Source organism: Cebus imitator, unplaced genomic scaffold (genome assembly GCF_001604975.1).
Source record: "Cebus imitator isolate Cc_AM_T3 unplaced genomic scaffold, Cebus_imitator-1.0 Scaffold388, whole genome shotgun sequence".
Lineage (NCBI taxonomy): Eukaryota > Metazoa > Chordata > Mammalia > Primates > Cebidae > Cebus > Cebus imitator.
In genome coordinates, this window is record NW_016107703.1 from 834,490 (window position 1) to 855,977 (window position 21,488).

The following is a 21,488-nucleotide window of genomic DNA, read 5'->3' on the forward strand; positions in this document are numbered from 1 at the left end:
AAAAAAAAAAAAAAACAAAACACACACACACACAAGAAAATTAGCCAGATGTGGTGCTTCACACTTGTGGTCCCAGCTACTCAGGAGGCTGAGGTGGGAGGATTATCTGAGCCCAGGAGGTCAAGGCTGCAGCGAACTATGATCGCACCACTGTACTCCAGCCCAAGTGACAGAGTGAAACTCTATCTCAAAAAACAAAACGAAAAGATCAAACCCCAAATCGGGTGGAATTCATATGAAAAAGTTAACCTTTTATAAAATTTTTTCCGTAAGGATGGAGTCTCGGGGTCTCACTATGTTGCCCAGGCTAGTCTCCAACTCCTGGGCCGCACCTCGGCCTCTCAAGGTGCTGCGATTGCCAGCAGGAGCCACCCCGCCCGGTCTCAAGTTAATCATTTCAAAATGAAAGTGCAGAGGCATTTAGAACACTCACCATGCTGTTCAACCACCACCTCTATCGAGTTCCAAAAATAGGGTTTTACAGCCAAGAGACCAGATGGGCTGCAGAGGAGGCAGCCCTGTGCGAGGGCCCCGAAGAGGGGTGCTGGCTGGGGGCCCTGGGGAGTGGGCTCTGGGTCAGGGCGGGTCCAGGACTGAGGATGGGGCCTTCACCCTTCCCGACTCGGGCTGGAGCAGCAGGAGGGAGAGATGGCAGGGGGCAGGGGTCAGGGCAGAGCCGGAGGGTGTCCTGGGAGGATTCTGAAATGTGGACTGTGTTGGGTGCTGCTGGGAGGGAACCAGGAGAGGGGCACATGCCCCTGAACCAGATGGGGGCCAGTGGATCTGGGTCCTGGGAGGCCCCATCCTCTCAGTGGAATGGGACCAGGGCTGCCCCTGAGTGTGAGGGGGCTGAGCAGAAGAGTGAGCTGCCAGCCCACCCAGGAGCCCCAGCGGTCACTGCCTCGCCTGGTTCCCAGCAGGGGACATGGGTAACTGGGAGACAATGTGTGGAAAACATGAAGGTGGGGTTGGGGAGGGGCCTAGGTCTCAGTGTGGGGCTGTGTGCCTGGGGGACAGTCATGTGCGCCCCACCTCATGTAGATGTGAAGGGCGGTGGGCACCGGAGCCCCTCCCCCAAGGGTGCCCTCCCACCTTGGCTGCCCCTTGTGTGCCTGGCCAGAGCCAGCGGCGGACCCAGCCTCTATCGCACCAGGATCTTCTGCTGTGCGTCAGCCTTGGGAGGGCAAAGGTCTCTGGAGACAGAGCCCCATGGACAGGCTTGGCTGCTGCCCTTCCCCCCGCCCACGCCCCAGCCTGTGCCTTGGCTTGGGGGACACACCTGCCCCACTTGGCTCAACCCAAGGATGTGGCTTACCTGCCCAGGTGCCCCAGACCAGCTCCGGAAATGGTGAATGGCTGAGTCACCTTGGGCGGCCTGAGAGCAGGCAGGGCAGAGTGGGGCTGGGAGGAGGGAGGGGAAGAGCCTGGCGGCTGTGGGCAGAGTCTCAGAGAAGGAGGCAGCTCCTGGAGACGGTGCTGGCAGACTGGATGTTTGTGGGGGCTGGAGCCTTGGGCCTGTCCCCTCCCCACCTCCCCACCTGGCCCTTGGGACCCCCATCTCCACCACCACATCAGCTGTGCTGTGGCCACCCGCAGGCCCAGTGTGCACCTACTGGCCTTGTGGCCTGTCCTGGGGAGAACACAGGCCGTGGATGCTGACTCCAGGCAATTTGGGAGAAAATTCCACAGGCCTGGGAGCCCAGAGTGGTCCTGGGCAGGGCATGTCCTACAGCCTTTTGCCCTGAGTGGAGGGCAGCCAGGGTGGAGCCCAGGTTTAGGGAGAGGCCCTCCTGCCTGGGCCTGTGGGGGCCCTGGGGCTGTTGCATCAGGCCAGCTCCCCTTCTACCCTGGAGGGTCCCTGGGGGCGGGCGGCTCCTGTGTGCCTATGCATGCCCTGCCCCTTTTCCACTCTGAAAAGGGCTTCGGACATTTGTAGATGCAGGCAGGCCTGGTCATGCCCAGCAGCCTGAGAAGGGGGCCTGCCCAGCCCAGGCTCGGCCACTTGCAAGATGGCAGGGTCAGCCCGTTGCTTCTGCTTTGAGAACCAACCAACCTTTGTCCTTGCTGGAAGTTGGGGAGCTCTAGCTCCCCCCGCCACACGTGCGCACGCGAACCCACCCTGCAGAGCCTCGGCATAGTCTAACCAGGAGGCTGCCTTCTATTTCAGTGCCTTCAAGGGCTTGAGGGGAGGTCACTCTCCCAGAGCACCAGGCCTTAAAACGTTGCCCAGAGTCACCCCCCTGGGCTCTTCCCTCCCATGGTCTGAATCTTTCTTTAAAACAGGGTCTCAGGGGTGGGGAGGGTGGGGATGGTTAATGAATACAAAAAATAGAATAAGATCTAGTATTTGATAGCCCAACAGGGTGGTGATTGTCAACAATTTGTTGTACTTTTAAAAATGACTAAAAGTGTAATTGGATTGTTTGTAACACAAATAAATGATACATGCTAGAGGTGGTGGGTGCACTGTTTGCCCTGATGTGATTATTTCCCTTGGCATACCTGTAGCAAAATGTCTCATGGACCCCATAAATATATACATCTACTATATACCCACAAAAATTAAAGATTAAATATTGTTAAAAATAGGCCGAGGTTGCAGTGAGCTGAGATCGTGCAATTGCACTCCAGCCTGGCCAAGAAGAGTGAAACGACATCTTAAAAAAAAAAAAATTGTTAAAAATAGGCCGGCCGCGTGGCTCACCCCTATAATCCCAGCACTCTGGGAGGCCGAGGTGGGCAGATCACCTGAGGTCAGGAGTTTGAGACCAGCCTGGCCAACATAGTGAAATCCGTCTCTACTAAAAATACAAAAATTAGCTGGGCGTGTTGGGCACCTGTAATCCCAGCTACTTAGGAGGCTGAGGCAGGAGAATCACTTGAACCTGGGAGGCGGAGGTTGCAGTGAGCCGAGATCATGCCACTGCACTCCAGCCTGGGTGACAGAGCAAGACCCTGTCTCAAAAAAAAAAAAATTGTTAAAAATAAAGAAAAATATCAGCCAGTATGGGCCTGAAAAAGAAAAAAAGAATAAAGAAAAATAAACAAAACAGGGCCTTGCTTAGGCGAAGTGGCTCATGCCTGTAATCCCAGCACTTTGGGAGGCTGAGATGGAAGGATTGCTTGAGCCCAGGAGTTAGAGACCAGCCTGGGCAATATAGCAATACCTTGTTTCTACAAAAAAATTTAAAAAATTAGCTGAGTGTGGTGGCATATACCTGTAGCCCCAGCTACTCAGGAGCCTGAGGCAGCAGGATCACTTGAGCCCAGGAGGTTGAGGCTGCAGTGAGCCGTGATTGCCCCATTACACTCAAGCCTGGGCAACAGAGCAAGGCCCTGTCTCAATTAAAAAAAAAAAAAAGAATTCTGATGAAGCCAATTTCTCTTTCTCTGTCTCTTCCCCCTCCTCTCTCACTCAGTGGATTCTGCCTTTAGTGTTGTATCCAAAATAAATCGTTGCCTAACCCAGTTACAGAGACTTTTCTCCTGTTTTCTTTTAGAAGTTTTATGGTTTTAGGTTTTACCTTTAGCACCATGATGCATTTTGGGTTAATTTTTGGAGACGGTGAGAGGTGTGGGTTGTTTGCTGTGTTGTGCATGATACCTGATTGTTCCAGCACTGTTGGTAGGAAAGATTGTTCACTCTTTCCTGAACTGGCTTTATATCTTTGCCAATAATTAGTTGTCTGCATATGTGTGGGTTTATTTCTAGATTCCCAATTCCGTTCCATTGATCTGTTCATCTGTTTTTGTGCCAACACCACCACACTGTCTTGATAACTGTAATTTTATAATGAGTTCTGAAAACAAGTAGTGTTAGTTCTCCCTCCTTGTCTTTTTTTCTAAGTTGTTTTGGCTATTCTAGGTTCTTTGCATTTACATGTGAATTTTAGAATCAGCTTGTTCATTTTTAAAATCCTATTGAAATTCTGATTGGTATTGCATTGACTCTATAATTTGGATGGAATTTATGTGTTATTAATGTTGAGTCTTCCAACCCATGAAAACATTATCTCTTTCCAAATCTATAGGTCTTCTCTAATTTCTCTGAGCAATATTTTGTAGTTTTCAGTGTCCTATGTTTCATATCTAGTGTCATGTTTACCCTCTTTCATACATTTTATTCTATTATAAATGGTATTTTAAAATGTTCACTGCTTGTTGCTAGTATATAGAAATACATTGATTTTTGTATATTTATCTTGTATCCTGCAACCTTGCTAAACTTGTTCTCATAGTTTTTTAAATTAAAAGTGTTGTATTTTCTACATAGATGATCATGTTGTCTGTTAATGAAGATAATTTTAGCTCTTTCTTTCCAATCTAGATGCTTCTTATTTGTTTATATTGCCTTATTGCACTGACTAGACTCTCTAGCTCAGTGTTGACTAGGAGTGGTTAGAATAGACATTCTTGTCCTGTTCTTGATCTTGGGGGAAAGCAGTCAGTTTTTCTCCCTTGAGTATGACATTTGCTGTACATGTTTCATAGATGCTGTATATGAAGTTGGGGAATTTCCCCTCTATTCTTAGTTTTCTGGGAGTTTTATCAGGATGTTATATTTTGTCAACATTTTTTGCAGCTATTGAAATGACTGTATGTTTTTTTCTTTTTTAATATGTAAATACGGTGAATGACATTGATTGATGGTCAAATGTTAAACCAACCTTGCCTTACTGTTATAAACCCCTGTCAATCATGGTGTATAACTCTTTTTATATACTGTTGGATGTGCCCTTTTATGTATTATTGGATGTATTGTTGGCTATACATCTTTTTATGGACCTATGTTTTGATTTCCCTTGAGTAAATTCCTAGGAGTAGAGTGGCTGTGTCACATGGGAGAAATATCTTTAACTATGTAGGAAAGTGCCAAGCTGTTTTCAGAGTGGGTTAGACTAATTTGTACTTCTACCAGCAGTGGATGAGAGTTCCAGTGCTCTGTATCCTCATCAACACTTGGTAGCATCCATCTTTTAAATTTTAGTCATCCTAGTAAGGGTGTAATACCACAAAAGCTTTTTAAAAATGCTACAGATGTCCTGCCCTTCCAGTGACAACCTTGTGTTGCCTGTGTCCCCAACACATTTGATTTAACTGGCTCTCATCTTTTGATTCTTATGTAATAGGTCTCCATATATATATATTTTTTTTTTCGGTCTCCATATTTTTTGTTTGTATGAGACAGGGTCTATGACACCCAGGCTGGAGTATAGTGGCTCAATCTCAGCTCACTGCAACCTCTACCTCCTGGGCCCAAGCCATCCTCCCACCTCAGCCTCCTGAGTATCTGGAACTACAGGCATAAGCCACCATACCTGGCCATTTTTTTGTAGAGGCGGGGTTTCACCATGTTGCCCAGGCTGGTCTCAAACTCCCGGGTTCAAGTGATCCTCCTGCCTTGACCTCCCAAAGTGCTGAGATTACAGGTGTGAGCCCCTGCGCCTGGCTGGTGTCTCTGTTTCTTCATGTGAAACGCCCTGAGCCATCCTCAGGTGTAGGCTGTTTATATTGTGTTTGTGGGTATGCACACACGCATGTATATCCTCACAAACAAATACCTGGAGGATGTGACAGGTTTGCATTAGCCTCCAATTTTATACCAGGGGAGACTTGTGCCAGTTGCAAGAGGTCAGGACAGGTTGTAACCACTCCCTAGCCTCACTGGTATCTGGTTTGTCAAAGATAGGCGGTATTAGTAATGGCTGTAAGCTCTCAGTCCTACTTACAAGCGCTTCTTGGGCTCACTCCTCTGTATCACACCCATTTTTCCCTCTAAGCAGAGGTTGGCAAACTTTTTCTTTTTTCGAGAGAAAGTCTCACTCTGTCGTGGAGGCTGGAGTGCAGTGGCATAGTCTCAGCTCACTGCAATCTCCATCTCCTGGGTTTAAACAATTCTCCTGCATCAGCCTCCCGAGGAGCTGGGATTACAGATGCCCCCCCACCACGCCCAGCTAATTTTTGTATTTTTGGTAGAGACAGAGTTTCTCCATGTTGGTCAGGCTGGTCTTGAACTCCTGACCTTGTGATCTGCCCACCTCCATCTCCCAAAGTGTTGGGATGACAGGTATGAGCCACCATGCCCAGCCAGCAAACTTTTTCTTAAAAGATGGATAGTAGGATCAGGCACAGTGGCTCAGACCTGTAACCTAGCACTTTGGGAGGCCAAGGCAGGGGGATGACCTGAGATCGGAAGTTTGAGACCATCCTGATCAACATGGAGAAACCCTGTCTCTACTAAAAATACAAAATTAGCTGGGCGTGGTGGTGGTGCATGCCTGTAATCCCAGGTACTTGGGAGGCTAAGGCAGGAGAATTGCTTGAACCCAGGAGGTGGAGGTTGCGGTGAGCCGAGATGAAGACATTGCACTCCAGCCTGGGTGACAGAGCGAAAGTCCATCTCAAAAAAAAAAGTAAATATTTTAGGACCATAGAGTCTCCATCACAGCTACTCAACAACTCAACGACTGCTCACAAAAGCAGCTGCAGACAATCTGTAAACAAACGGGCATGGCTGTGTTCCAGTGAAACCTTATTTACAACAACAGGCAGCCGGCCACACCCATCGAGTCCAGCTCCCACTTCGGGATCTGTGAACAGGCCTCCTTCCAGGCCAGGAGAGGGACAGCCCGTCTGGAGCGCCTGAGTGAGGATGGAGGTGGGCACAGGCATTCTGGCCCTGGGCTGGTGGGAACTGTTGGTGGCCTTTGCTCAGCCACCCTCAGGACTTCCAGACAGGCAGATAAAGGCCATGAGATAGGAAGCCTGGGTCTGTGGTCCACACTGTCAGAGCAGAACCCAGCAACACTGCTGTGCAGTGAGAAAGGAAATCCCCACAGCACCCCAACCGGCAATGTTCCCAGCTGGGCTCATGCTGCCCATACCCCTCTAAGTGGCTTGTGCTGTTCCATCTAACAGATGAGGACTGAAGTCCAGGACTGGCCTGCCTGCTGGGTGCTCTGTGCATAGCCATGCACTAAGCATTTGTGGGCAGCTTTCATGAAGGCTTTGGGAGAAGACAGTGTCTGGGGGGAGGAGCCAGGACTCTCTCTTCTGGGACTCCAGTGCAGTTCTTCCCCACCTGTTCTCCAGAGGCTTGTGTAACTAAATACTTTACAGGCCAGACACAGCGCCACACCTCTGTAATCCCAACACTTTGGGAGGCCAAGGCAGGAGGATCGCTTGAGCCCAGGAGTTCAAGCCCAGCCTGGGCAACACAGAGAGACTTCGTCTCTACCGAAAGTTTTTAAAATTAGCTGGGTATGGTGGTGCATGCCTGTAGTCCCTGGGAGGCTGAGGCAGGCGGATCGCTTGAACCCAGGAGTTGGAGGCTGCAACTCCAACAGTTGAAGGCTGTGATTGCACCACTAAACTCTACCTTGGGCAACAGAGCAAGACCCTATCTAAAAAAAAAAAAAAAAAGAAATCCGCAAACCCAAAAGCAGACAACGGCTGATCCTGTAACTCCGTTCTTTCTCCCAAAAGCCGCTCTAAGCACAGGCAACACTCCTGGTGCCGGTGACGGGTCACGTGGCAAATGTCTGCCGACTGACTGAGGGGTAAGGAGAAAGCCTGTAGTCTCTCTTGGACACAGTGGCTCTGTTGAAGTAGGGCTGTTGGTGGCTCCTTCATTCACCACTCCAGTGGAGACCTGCTCTGTACCGGGCTCCATGTCCGATCTGGGGATGCTGGGTCTTGGGTCCTCAGGCAGCCCACGTTAATGGAGAGACAGACTTCATCAATCAGGGAGCCTGATTAACGAAGTCCATCTCTCCATTAACGGCTGTGACAGGCAACCCCCAAATCCCAGGGGCCCCGCGTGTTGGTTCTCATGTACAACATGATCTCCAGCAGGGCTGGCTTGGGCGCCTCTCCTCCTGGCAGTGACTCAGGGCCCAGGCCCGGCCCCACTGGGCCTCCACCTCCCTGCACTGGAGTCCCCCCACCAGCCAAGGGTGGGCCCCAAGCAGCATGGGGAGGGGGGCTATCCTCAGCCAGGCCTAGAGGGCGGGGTCCTCTCCACTCATGATTCCCCAGACAGGCTTCCTTCCGCAGCGGCACCTGCCTGTCGGGAAGTGCCTCGATTACCATCAGCCTCACCCAGGAGAGCCTCCGCTTAAAAATAAAAGCATTTCGGAGATGATGCATCTCCCCCAGAGACTGTTCTCTCTAGGGCTCCCTTCAGCCATCCTACCCCTTGACTTAGTTATTGTGATGGGTCGTTTGGAGCAGGAAGAAAACAGGAGAGTCACACCGCAGCCCAGCTGGACCTTCCCTATGGCTCACTTTGCCATTTCAGAATAAGCCGTTTCACATGTGCAGAAGCAGACTGCGCTGTGGCACCCAACCCCGCATGGTGGCTCATGCCTATAATCCCAGCACTTTGGGAGGCCGAGGCAGCCAGCCTGGCCAACATAGTGAAACCCCATCTCTACTAAAAATACAAGAATTAGCCATGCGTGGTGGTACGTGCCTCACTACTCAGGAGGCTGTAGCAGGAGAATCACTTGAATCCAAGAGGCACAGGTCTCAGTGAGCCGAGATTGTGCCATTGCACTCCAACCGGGGTGACAGAGCCTCTTGTCTCAAAAAAAAAAAAAAAAAGATTCTGCTGCCTCAGCCTCCCAAAGCGCTGGGATTACAGGCATGAGCCACAATGCCCAGCTTTGTTGAACCTTTTTTTGTGTGTGTGTGAGACAGAGTCTCACTCTGTTGCCCAGGCTGGAGTGCAATGGCACGATCTCGGCTCACTGCAACCTCCACCTCCCGGGTTGAAGCGATTCTCCTGCCTCAGCCTCCTGAGTAGTTGGGATTACAGGCACGCACAACCGTGTCTGGCTAATTTTTGTATTTTTAGTAGAGATGGGGTTTCACCACGTTGGTCAGATGGAACTGGAACTCCTGACCTCATGATCTGTCCGCCTCGGCCTCCCAAAGCACTGGGATTACAGGTGTGAGCCACAGTGCCCAGCTTTAATGACCCTTTTAAGGCAAACTAGACATGGAGATGTGGAATCCCTAGACAGGCCGCATCTGTGGCAGGGTAAAGCCACAGGGCCTTTGTCACACCTGCCAAGTTAGTGCTGGCTGAGCGCTGTCACCAATGCACGGTCCATCCTTCAGGGACAGGCATTGCGTTGGATGGAGGCCTCCCCTGCACTCAGATCCTATCTGAGTTTTCCCATCTTGGCTCTGTCACCCAGGAGGATTCAGGCCCACAGACGTCTCCCAGGGCAGCAGACACCAGGAAAGCACATGGGCCACGTCCTCACAAGCGCTGGGTGCCCTCCAGCCCGGGGGCATGGGCTCCTGTTGGGCCAGCCTCTGCTGGAGGTTCCTGGCACCCCGTGCAGAGCCTGTGCAGATCCGCTTCCTCAGATGTCACGGAGTGTTTTGGGAGAGCTCTGCCTGCAACCGGGCAGGGGCGGGGTTCAGGTGATGATGGGGTTAGGTGTCTGCACGGAGCCAGCTGTACCTGGGGTCTCCTCTAAAGCCTCCCACGGCATGCCGGTGGCTCCTGACCCTGACCCCAGGCTCCGCCCACCCTCCCTCCGGGGTCCCTGGGCTGAGCCTCTGTGAACGCCCGGCTTTTCGTTGCAGATCCTGACTGGGCTTCCTACACCCTGGGAGTGTTCATCTGCCTGAGCTGCTCGGGAATCCACCGGAACATCCCCCAGGTCAGCAAGGTCAAGTCCATCCGCCTGGATGCCTGGGACGAGGCCCAAGTGGAGGTACGATGGGGGCGGAGGAAGGGAAGAAGGGAGGCTCCCCCCACGAAGTCTTGCACCACACTCTGGGTGGCCCCAGCTCTGGCCTTTTGAACCACAGGTGCCCGGCGGTCTGGCTCCGGCTCCCTGGGGCCTTGAACTGCCCTGAGGGGCCCGGCTGGCTGGCCCCGAGGCTGCGGAGGCCAGGGCAGCTGCAGGACCCGGACCCCAACCCCTCTCCTATGGCTCCTCCTGCGTGCTACTCCTCCCACCCCGTGCTGGGTCCACCCCTCTGTGGGCAGCTCCAGGTGTGTGTGGTGGGCCTAGGAGTGAAGGCAGCAGCTGATTCCCATGCCCTGGAGCTCCTGAGCACTCCCCTCAAATCCCCACACCTGGACAGAGTGAGACCCTGTCTCTAAAAAAAATAAAAAAGAAAAAGAAAACAGAATGCATCGCCCCAGACCCATTCAGCCCCACCCCGACCCCGAGTCGCATTTCCCAGTAGTCCCCATGTACCCCAGCCTGCTGCCGCTTACGGCTGGATGACCGGTCCCCTGGGCGGCCTCTGAGGTGACAAAGCCACCGCCCACCTCTCAGCCATGCATCTGATAAAGTTTCACGAAGCCCTTGCCATGGCCAGGCAGGGACAGCAGCCACGGATGCCTCTTGGGGCCCTAGAGACGCCCCTCTGGGGAGGGAGATGGTATGAGCGACCAGGAACCTGGCGGTGCAGGGGGAGCCATGCAGGCTGGGGGTGGCAGGAAGGGCCCCATAGGGAGACTCTGAGGGAACTGGAGAAGGAATGAGGCCCCGGTGGGGGTGGATGGGCTGCAGCTGGGATGGAGCGTGAGGCCTGAAGACCCGGGTGGGAGGGTTGCTCCAGCCCTGCTCATGGGGCTTCGGGTCTCAGAGCCACAGATCTGCCTGGCTGCTGGTGAGCGGGACAGAGGGGCTTTGTGGAGGTGAGAATGGTGGTCCGGGGGCTGCTGTGGGGACGGGGTGGGTCGTAGAGGCTGGTCGTCCCCTGTGCTCTTCTTCCCAGCTCTTCAACACCACTGACCCCTGCTCCCAGCCCCAGCTCTCCAGGACCACTGACCCCAGTCCCTGCTCTCCAGGACCACTGACCTCAGCCCCTGGCTCTCCAGCACCACTGATCCCGGCTCCCCCTCTCCAACACTACTGACCCTGGGCCCCCTTCTCCAACACCACTGACCCCGGGCCCCCCTCTCCAACACCACTGATCCCGGCTCCCCCTCCAACACCACTGACCCCGGGCCCCCTTCTCCAACACCACTGATCCCAGCTCCCCTTCTCCAACACCACTGACCCCGGGCCCCCGTCTCCAACGCCACTGATCCCAGCTCCCCCTCTCCAACACCACTGACCCCGGGCCCCCCTCTCCAACACCACTGACCCCGGGCCCCCGTCTCCAACACCACTGATCCCAGCTCCCCCTCTCCAAACCTCTGCCCTCCAGCCTGAGAGACACAACAAGATCCAAGGACAGCAGAGTCCCTGACCCACCCAGGATGACCCCAAATCAGCTTCATTTAACACTGTGATCCCTCATACCTTGAGTCGAGGGGGTTCCTGTGAATCCCCTCAGGACCCTGGCCCACCTTGGGCTCACCCCCTTCGACCCCCTTCACTGATACGGAGGGGACACTTGGGTTGTGATACCTGTCCCTTCGCCAGGCCGTGAGTTTGTCTGAGCCTCTGTTTCCTTCCGTAAATGGGCAGGGTGACTCCTGGACCATCCCCCTCCCTGGACAATGGAGGACCAATGGCCAATGTCAGATGATGGGGCAGGTGCCCCATCTCCAGGTACCTCTGCCATCACTCCTGGAGGAAACAGTGTGGGTACCTGTAGGGCTTATGGGGGCGTAGACTCCTTGGGCTCAGGGAGAACACCTGCTCATTGTCCCCATAATTCCAGGACAAGCAGGGCAAGGGCCCAGGGGTGGGGTGTTCACTGTTCTTGGGAAAATCCCTAAATGCCATCAGTGGGAGAGGATGGGGGCCACCTGGGTGCCGTCCAGATCTCATGGGGTAAAGCCCGGAGAGGAAGGCTGGGGAGGGCCACCACGTGTGTTATTACGAAACCCCTTGGCTGGGTGAGGTGGCTCAAACCTGTAATCCCAGCACGGTGAAACCTCATCTCTACTAAAAATACAAAAATTAGCCAGGCGTCGTGGCAGGCATCTGTAATCCCAGCCACTTGGGAAGCTGAGGAAGGAGAATTGCTTGAACCCAGGAGGTGGAGGTTGCAGTGAGCTGAGATTGTGCCATTGCGCTCCAGCCTGGGCAACAGAGTGAGACTCTGTCTCAAAAAAAAAAAAAAAAACCCCTGATTTCTGCCGCAGAGATCCAGTGTGATGGGGCCTGCGGGGGAGCACCAAGCTGGGGCCCCAAGAAGATTCCATCACCATTCTGTTGTCTGCACATTCACTTGTGCGATGAAAATCAAAGATTAATCTCAGGCAGGCCTGGGAACTTGGCTCCTGAGAGCAGCTGCACCCCAGCCGCGGGCAGAGCTGGGTCTCAGCCTGGCTTCTTGCTGGGGAGTCTGTGGGGCGGGGGCTGCACTGGGCCTCCTGTGGCCCCCTGAACTCAGGCTCCTTGCCCCTTCCTGGGCTGGTGGTCAGCTGGGGCCTCTGGGGGCTAAGCCTGCTCCCACTCCGCAGGGAGAAACAGGCCCAGGGTGGCCATCACGGAGAACTGGACCGAGGTTGTAGGGCCAGGAACCAGGGATTCTCCTCTTCTTTCCTTTTCTTGACATTTTATGGGTTTTTTTTTTTTCCAATTCTTTTATAAAACTTTTAAAACAACTGATCCATTGAGATGCAATTCACAGCCATACCATTCACCATGTAAAGTGCACAGTTGAAGGGTTTTTAGTGAATTCACAGAGTTGTGCAACCATCACCACAGCCAATTTTAGAACATTTTCATCACCCCAAAAAGAAACTCTGTGCCTTTTGGCTCTCACCCCTTGCCTAGCCACCAATCCACTTTCTCTCTGTATAGATTTGCCAGTTCTGGACCTTTAAAAATGGGATCGCTCGGCACCAGGTCCCGAGGTCCATCCACGCTGCAGCCCACGGGAGAGCTTTGTTTCTTTCAAGGCTGATAACACTTCCTTGTGTGGATGGAACACGTTTTGTGTTTTCATTCACCCTCTGATGGACACATGGGTCGTCTCTACCTTATTTAATGTATTTTGACTATTTAGTGACACATTCAGCAGGTTTCAAGGGCAGTTGCAGAAGGAAGCAGTCTCCTTCCCTGTCTCCCTCCTCTGAGTGCCACTCCCACCTTTGCCAGGCAGCCAGGGGTCCGCGTGGGCCTCCCTTCCTCCCTCCCTCCCTCTTTACATTCCCTCCCTCCTTATCTTCCCTTCCTCCTTCCCTCCCTCCCTCCTTTCCTTCCTTCCTTTCTCTCTCTCTCTCTTTTTCTTGTTTTTGAGACAGGGTCTTGCTCTGTTGCCCAGGCTGAAGTACAGTGGCCATCATAGCTCACTACAGCCTCGAACTCCTGGGTGCAGGTGATCCTCCTGCCTCAGCCACCTGAGGTGTATCTAGGACCCCAGGCATACAGCACCATGCCTGGCTAATTTATTTATTTGTTTATTTTTTGAGATGGAGTCTCACTCTGTCACCCAGGCTGGAGTGCAGTGACGCAATCTCAGCTCACTGCAACCTCTACCCCCCATGTTCAAGTGATTCTCTTGCTTCAGCCTCTTGAGTAGCTGGGATCACAGGTGCATGCCACCATGCCCGGCTAAGTTTTGTATTTTTAATAGAGACGGGGTTTTGCTATGTTGGCCAGGCTGGTCTTGAACTCTTGGCCTTAGATCATCTGCCCACCTCGGCCTTCCAAAGTGCTGGTATACATATGTGAGCCACCATGCCAGACCTGGCTAATTGAAAAAAATTTGTAGTGATGGGGTGTTGCTGTGTTGGCCAGGCTGGTCTCGAACTTCTGGGCGCAAATGAACTTCCCAAAACGCTGTAATGACAGGCATGTGCCATGGAGCCTGGCCTAGTGTGTGCTTCTAAGAGACATTCTTTGCCTGTTGGGTGCTCGCGGAGCTCCTCACCCTCCTGAGTGAACCACGACCTGCTTGCCGCAAACCCTTAGGCTGGACAAGCAGGTTGTTTCCAGCCAGTTCCTGCCGTGACCACCGGGCCAGGGAGCAGCCTCGCGGATGCCTGACTTTGCACATTTGGAAGTGTATTGGTGGCCTAAATTCCTAGAAGTGAAAGTGGAAGTTGAAAAGTTACGTGGCTTGGTATTTCTGGAGAGATGTTTGCCAAACTCCCTGCTGTAACTGCTCACATGCCCCCACGCACCATGAGGGTGTTTGCCTCCGCCTCCTCCTTTGCTACCCTGATGGGTGAGAGGTTCTCAGGATCTCTTGTTTGTTTTTTTGAGACAGAGTCTTGCTCTGTTGTCCAGGCTGGCTGGAGTGCAGTGGCACAATCTCGGCTCACCGCAACCTCCGCTTCCGCGGTTCAAGCAACTCTCCTGCCTCAGCCTCCCAAGCAGCTGGGATTACAGGCACCCGCCACCATGCCCGGCTAATTTTTGTAATATTAGTAGAGACGGGATTTTACCATATTGGCCAGGCTTATCTTGAACTCCTGGCCTCAGATGATCTGCTCGCTTTGGCCTCCCAAAGTGCCCAGCCCTGTGTTTTCTTGCTGTGCAATGTCTCATCAAAACTTTGCCTGCCTTTCTTCTGCAATGTTAGCTGTTTTCGTCTTCCAGGGGTTTCTGGTATGTTAGGGAAATTAACCCTTTGAGATATTAAACACATGCTTTTCTAGGTTGTCTTTCGAATTTGCTCATGGTGGTTTTTACCATGGAAATTTTTTACTTTAACGTAATCAAAGTGGTCAGCCTTTTTCTTTTGTGGTTTTATAGCATACATAAATAGGCCTTCTCTGTTGCCCAGGCAGGATTGCAGTGGCGCAATCACAGCTCACTTCGGCCTCAAGCTCTTGGGCTCAAGTGATCCTTTCTGCTGAGCCTCCTAAGTAGCTGGAACTGCAGACGCACAGCCTCACGTCGGGCTAGCTTTTGTATTCTTTGTAGAGATGGAGGTCTCACTGTGTCGCCGAGGCTGTCTTGAACTTCTGGCCTCCAGTGATCTACCTAGCTCAGTATCACAAGTGCTGGGATTACAGGTGCGAGCCACCTCGCCCAACCCTGAGGGTCTTTTTTTTTTTTTTTTTTTTTCCTAGACAGATTCTTGCTCTGTTGCCAGGCTGGAGTCCAGTAGCGCCATCTGCCCAGGCTGGAGTGCGGTGACGTGATCTCAGCTCACTGCAGCCTCTTCTCCCGGGTTCAAGCGATCCTCCTATCTCAGCCTCCCAAGTAACTGATACTGCAGATGCATGCCACCATGCCCAGCTAATTTTTGTATTTATAGTAGAGACGGGGTTTCACCGTATTGGCCAGGCCAGTCTCAATGAACTCCTGATCTCATGATCTGCCCACCGTGGCCTCTCAAAGTGCTGAGATTACAGGCGTGAGCCACCGCGCCTGGCCTTTTTTTCTTCTTTTTCTTTCTTTTTTTTTAAAGACCAAGTGTCACTCTGTCACCCAGGCTGGAGTGCAGTGGCATAGTCTCAGCTCACTGCAACATCCACTTCCCAGGTTCAAGTGATTCTCCTGCCTCAGCCTCCCAAGTAGCTGGGACTACAGGCACCTGCTACCACGCCTAGCTAATATTTGTATTTTTAGTTGATATGGGGTTTCACCATGTTGGCAAGGCTGGTCTCAAACTCCTGACCTCAGGTGATCCACCCACCTGGGCCTCTCAAAGTGCTGGGATTACAGGAATGAGCCACTGTGCCCGGCTGAGGGTTATTTTTTAATAACAGTTTTATTGAGGTATAATTAATATACATTTCATTCCCGTAAATTGTACAGTTCAGTCATTTTAGTGAAGCTGGAGCTGCATGGCCATCACCACTGTCTAATTTCAGAACATCTTAATTTCCCAACCCAGCCCCATGCTCACCACTCCTCCATCACCCCCCCACTCAGCTGTTACTGGATGTAGACAGACCTGCTTCATGTCTCTGCAGATTTGCTTGTTCTGAATGTTTCAGACAGATGCAATCACATAATATGTGGTCTTTTTTTTTTTTTTTTTTTTTTTTTTTTTTTTTTTTTTTTTTTTTTTTTTTTTTTTTTTTTTTTTTTTTTGAGACAGAGTCTCACTGTGTTGCTCAGGCTGGTCCCAAACCCCCCGGCTCAAGTGATCCTGCCACCTCGGCTTCCCAAAGTGCTGGGATCACAGGTGTGAGCCACCACGTTCAGCCAATATGTGGTGTTTTGGGTCTAGTTTCCTTCACGAGCACCATGCGTCCAAGGACCACCCGGATCATAGCTTGTGTCGGAATTGCGTTCCTCTTTTTTTTTTTTTTTTTTTTTTTGAGATGGAATCTCACTGTCACCCAGGCTAGAGTGCAGTGGCGCAATCTCAGCTCACTGCAACCTCCACCTCCTGGGTTCAAGCGATTCTCCTGCCTCAGCCTCCTGCATCGCTGGGACTACAGGCACCTGCCAGCACATCGGCTAATTTTTGTATTTTCAGGAGAGATGGGGTCTCCCCATGTTTCCCAGGCTGGTCTTGAGCTCCTGACCTCAAGTGGTCTGCCCGCCTCTGCCTCCCAAAGTGCTGGGATGACAGGCGTGTGCCACCGCGCCCGGCCAGCCTTCCTCTTTATGGCCGACTGACCCTCCATCATGTGGCTTGATCTTATTTAGTTGATCTGTGCTTCTGTTCACGGACATGGGGCTTGTTACCATGCAACTGTCATGGAGAAGCTGCTGTGAACATTCATGTGCGGGTCTTTGTGTCTTCATGTCCCTTAAGGTGCAGAGGAATTGCTGGGCTGTATGGGAACTGTGTGTTGAGCGCTTTGAGAAACTGCGGGATTGTTTCTCACCACAGCTGCAGGTTCCCAGAAGCAGCGCAGGGGGCTCTGATCTCCACATCCTCTCCAGCATGCTTCCCCATGCGGCTTTGATCCTGCCATCCTTGTGGGGAGAGGTGGTAGCTTACTGCGGGTTTGACCTGCGTTCCCCTGACGCCTAACACTGTTGAGTGCCTTAGCATGGGCTGAGTGGCCATTTGTATATCTTCTTTGGAGAAATGTCCATTCAAATCCTTACCCATTTTTAGGCTGAGGTGGGAGGATGACTGGAGCCCAGGAGCTTGAGACTAGTTTGGGCAACAGAGTAGAACCACATCTCTATTAAAACAAATTTATATGTACATATATATATACGTAATAAAAAATATATATGTAAAAATAATTTTAAAATCTTACCCATTTTATTTTTTATTTTACTTTTATTTTTTGGCAGAGATAGGGTCTTGCTATGTTTCCCGGGCTGGAGTGCAGTGGTGTAACCACAGATCACTGTAGCCTTGACCTCTTGGGCTCAAGTGATCCTCCCACCTTGGTCTCCCAAAATGCTGGGATTCCAGGCACGAGCCACTGCATCCAATGGAGACAGGGTCTTGTTCTGCTGCCCAGGCTGGAGTTCTCGATCTCTTGATCTCGGGATCCGCCTGCCTTGGCCTCCCAAAGTGCTGGGATTACAAGCATGAGCCACCATGCCCAACAAAGCTGGAGTTCAGTGGTGCATTCGTAACTGCAACCTCAATCTCCCAGCCTCAGGCCATCCTCTCACTTCAGCCTCCTGAGTAGCTGGGACCACAGGTGTGCACCGCCACACCCGGCTAATTTTTTTTTTTTTTGAGAGACAGGGTCTCACTATGTTGCCCAGGCTGGTCTTGACCTCCTGGGTTCAAGTGGTTCTCCTGCATCGGGTTCCCAAAGTGCCGGGATTACAGACATGAACCCCTCTCCCCGGCCAGCCGTTGCTAACTTTAAATTTTAGAACCGGGCCGGGCACGGTGGCTCACGCCTGTAATCCCAGCACTTTGAGAGGCCGAAGTGGATGGATCACCTGAGGTCAGGAGTTCGAGACCAGCCTGACCAATATGGTGAAACCCCATCTCTTAAAAAAAAAAAATAAATAAATTTTAGAACCATTTTTAGGTAAAATAATAAATTCTATTGCTGGTTTTTGACAATTATAAAAAACATGTCGACTTCCCTAAGGAGACGTTTTCCCGCCTCCCTGTGTCTCTGGCCAAGGCCTCCCTGTGTCCTTGGGAGCACCTGCAACTTTTCCCCACAGAGACCTGGGGCGTTGCTCATCCAGCAGCCCAGGCGCCTTGCTCCATTGCTGTTGGAGATGGGAGCTTTCCTGTGATTCTGTCTTCTAAGGGATGGTGTTTTCTATGGAAAGCCACTGGTTTTTGAATTGTAATTTGGTGCCAGCCTCGTGTTGCTTGTGACTTTTCCAGCTGCTCCTCTGAGTCCTCCCTGTTTGCAGCTGGGTGGTCCTGGGAGCAGGTGATGTGAGGGGACTTCTGTTTGGCTGTGTCTGGCCTCGGCCTCAGTTGAGTGGCATTCAAGGAGCTGGAAGGTGCAAACAGCAGCTGCCCCGGGGGTTTACAGCACGGCAAACTGAGCCCTCCCATGACCTCAGGGCTGGTGTGGGGTACAGTGGGGCCCCCTACTCCAGCCTGCCAGCCCTACATTCCCCACTCAGCATACCTGGCCGGCAGCGGGGGTCATCGCCAGGGTCATTGCCAGCATCCACCGACAGGTTGTTTGCATCTGCCAGGAGCACAGTCCGTGTGATGGCCTCCCAGAGGCCTCCCCTCCTTCCCAGCGCTGTTTCCTTCTCCCTCAGCCTGTTCTATGCTTTGTAAACGTGTTCTGGGTCCCTGCCGTGTGCGGGCCTCAGAGACTCTGTCTGGGCTGGGCTGGGTCTCTCGCTCACCAGCCCATGTCCAGCGCCTGTTGGGTCCTTGTTACATGTGAGCTGGGGAGCTGGGTGAACGAGGAACCCTGCCTCTCTGGGGAAGAGATGGGGGTCACAGGATGCAGCCAGCTCTCTCCCATGGGACGCCTGGCGTGGGTGGACTCAGGGATTGAAACAGTGGGGCAGAGCTCAGACCCATCCTCAAGATGGGACTGGCCCCCGGGCCCCCTTTGCCAGGACCCCATCTTTAGGGATGCTGGCTCCTTCCAGTGCCAGGGGAGGGTTGATCACTCAAAAATGGTGTCCCTGGGGCAGGACATCCCATCCTGGTGCTGGCGGAGCCCTCAGAGCCTTGAGTCTGCTGGGTCCCTGTGGTGAGGGCCCCAAGTGCAGCCGGCACCCCTTGGCTGCCCCCGGGACCCCAGGCCTCTGACCCGGCCGACCCTCTCTTGCAGTTCATGGCCTCCCATGGGAACGATGCCGCGAGAGCCAAGTTCGAGTCCAAAGTGCCCTCCTTCTACTACCGGCCCACGCTCTCCGACTGCCAGTGAGTACAAAGGGGCCTTGTCAGGGCCGAAGTAAACAGCAAGGGGTGGCTCCGAGATGGCCCCGGGAGGACCCGGGAGGGTGGGGTGGTGGGTGCCGCCCACAGGGTTCAGGGAGAAGCAGCTGCAGCTGTGTTCCCCAGACCCCGACGTGCCACCTGCGTCCACTGCCTGCCACTGGGCTTTGCTTCTGGGGTGGGGGGCGGGGGGTGCCAGGGCAGGACCGGGAAGGGCATTCTGCATCAGTAGCTGCAGCCTACCCAGGTTTGCTGGGGCCTTGGGGGTCTCGAGTGGATCTAAGGGGGCCTCCTGGGTACTCCCCGAGGTCTGGGAGGAGGATGGGAGGGGCTGCTATTGTTTGGGGCCTGCCCTGGCTCCTCAGGGCAGGAATGGACGTGGGTTCCAGTGGCCCTGTCCGGGAAGCCTGGGACCCCATCCCCTGGGCATCCTAGGGTCAGGGGGTTGTGGAGAGAGTCCTGCTTCGGAACTTCACACCAGCCACCTCTGCCGACACCCGCCCTCCAAGCCTCAGTCTCCCCTTCTGCTCGGCCAGTGGGAATGACAGGTGACAGCCACACAGGGCCTGGCCTGACTGTGCTCACACCGACCCCTCGCCCGTCACAGGGAAGGGACGTGTGGCCCCCCGGGTGCCCTCCGGCCCCCCGAGCTTCCTGTCCGGTTCCAGCCCTGGCTCAATCCCAGCCCCCAGCTGCGCCCAGCCTCTTGTCTACTCAGCAGCTCCCTCTATTGACTCGCTCTGTGAACCCACTCACTGGCGGTCCCACCCCACAGCGACACCGCGAGAATGGGCTGGGTGCAGGGTTTGGTGTGAGCCACCGTGCAGCAGGAAAGCAGCGGCACCTGGCCTCCCAGCCCCCAGGGGCCTGAGTGCTGTCGCTGGCTCTGCCCTGACTCGGGGAAGGGGAGGGGTGAGAGAGAGCTGCGCTCTGCCCGCCACGGAGCTGCTGGGGGGACTGCAGTTACCAGAGGCCTTCCCTGGCATCCAGGGCCCTGCCTGGGGTCTGTGCCCCCTGCAGTGAGCTCCTTGAGGGGGCAGCAGGGTCAGGTGTCCTCACTGGATCCGAGGGCCTCTCGGAGAATATGGAAGGCGCGTGGGGGTTGGGGAGCAGGGTAGGGAGGAGCAAGAGGGAGGAGGAGGAGGGAGGAGGGATGGACTTCCTGGCTGCTACCCTACAGACCACCCTGAGCTTTTCTTTTTTTTTCATTTTAACACAGCGATGGGGGTCTCTTTGTGTTGCCCAGCCTGGTCGAAAATTCCTGGGCTCCAGTGATCCTCCTGCCTCAGCCTCCTAAAGTGCTGGGATCACAGCGCCAGCTGGCCCTCCCTGGGTCTTGGTGAAGGGCTGTCTAGGTTGTCTCGGGGAGCAGGGGCTGGAGGTGTGCTCAGGCCATGAGCGCCGTAGTTTCTTTGCCGCATGTTGATTTGTTATTTTAAAGGGTCACTGTGTCCGGCCCCAGTCCCGCCGTGTGGCAGGCGTTTTCTTGATGAGCCTCCCTGGAACCTGGAGGCAGGTCCAGCTGCAGTCCCCATGTCGCCGCTGAGGAGACTGAGGCTGGCGGCTCAGCCCCTGTGCTCACCTCTCCCCTCCCACCAGGGTAGGCCTGGGGCCCTGGCCCCTTGTGCCTGTATCCTGAGACCTGGGTGCCAGCAGCTCCTCCTCTGCCCCAGCTCTCATAGGGAAACCCTGCCCCCGCCCTGCGGGCTCTCAGTATGAATCACGGAGCCCCAGCACGGCTATTTTCGAGACATTATTTTATCACCCCGCCCCCGGCTGCTCTGTGGCTTGGGTCATTGCCTCCCAGTTCCTCCCCTTCCCACTCTCGGGCTGTTCTGAGCCGGGACCAGGAGCAGACATGGGTGTGGGGCCTGGGGGAGATGTGCTTTGTGGGCTGGGGGCTGCTGCTGTTGGGCCCTGGGTGAGGAAGTTCCTGGGGCTGACACCCACCATCTGGGGTGGGGTGTGAAGCCTGTGTGAGCCCTGGATGCTGTGGCATGGTGGGCGGGGTGAGGGTGCAGCATGAACCTGCTGTGTAACTTGGAGGGGGGAGTGCAGCCTGGACCTGCTGTGTAACCTGGGGGCGGGGGAGGTGCAGTGTTGACCTGCTGTGTAACCTGGGGGGAGTGCAGTGTGGACCCGCTGTGTAACCTAGGGGGGGGTACAGTGTGGACCCGCCATGTAACCTGGGGGGCTGCAGTGTGGACCTGCTGTGTAACCTGGAGGAGGGTACAGTGTGGACCCGCTATGTAACCTGGGGGGCTGCAGTGTGGACCCGCTGTGTAACCTGGAGGGGGGTACAGTGTGGACCCGCTGTGTAACCTGGAGGGGGGTACAGTGTGGACCCGCTGTGTAACCTG

General features: G+C 53.8%; 1 protein-coding gene across 3 annotated transcripts in view; it reads left to right on the forward strand.

Annotated features, from left to right (window-relative positions):
• Nucleotides 1-21,488, forward strand: part of ADAP1 (ArfGAP with dual PH domains 1) — a 56,113-nt gene that overhangs the window by 9,271 nt on the left and 25,354 nt on the right. For 2 of the 3 annotated variants that reach the window (XM_017508264.2, XM_017508265.2), the window contains exons 2-3: nt 9,601-9,731; nt 19,022-19,113. In XM_017508264.2, coding sequence (XP_017363753.1) covers nt 9,601-9,731; nt 19,022-19,113 — 223 coding nt within the window. Of the gene's footprint in view, nt 1-1,261; nt 1,349-9,600; nt 9,732-19,021; nt 19,114-21,488 lie in introns of those variants that run through there. The other variant, XM_017508263.2, reaches the window with a different exon arrangement.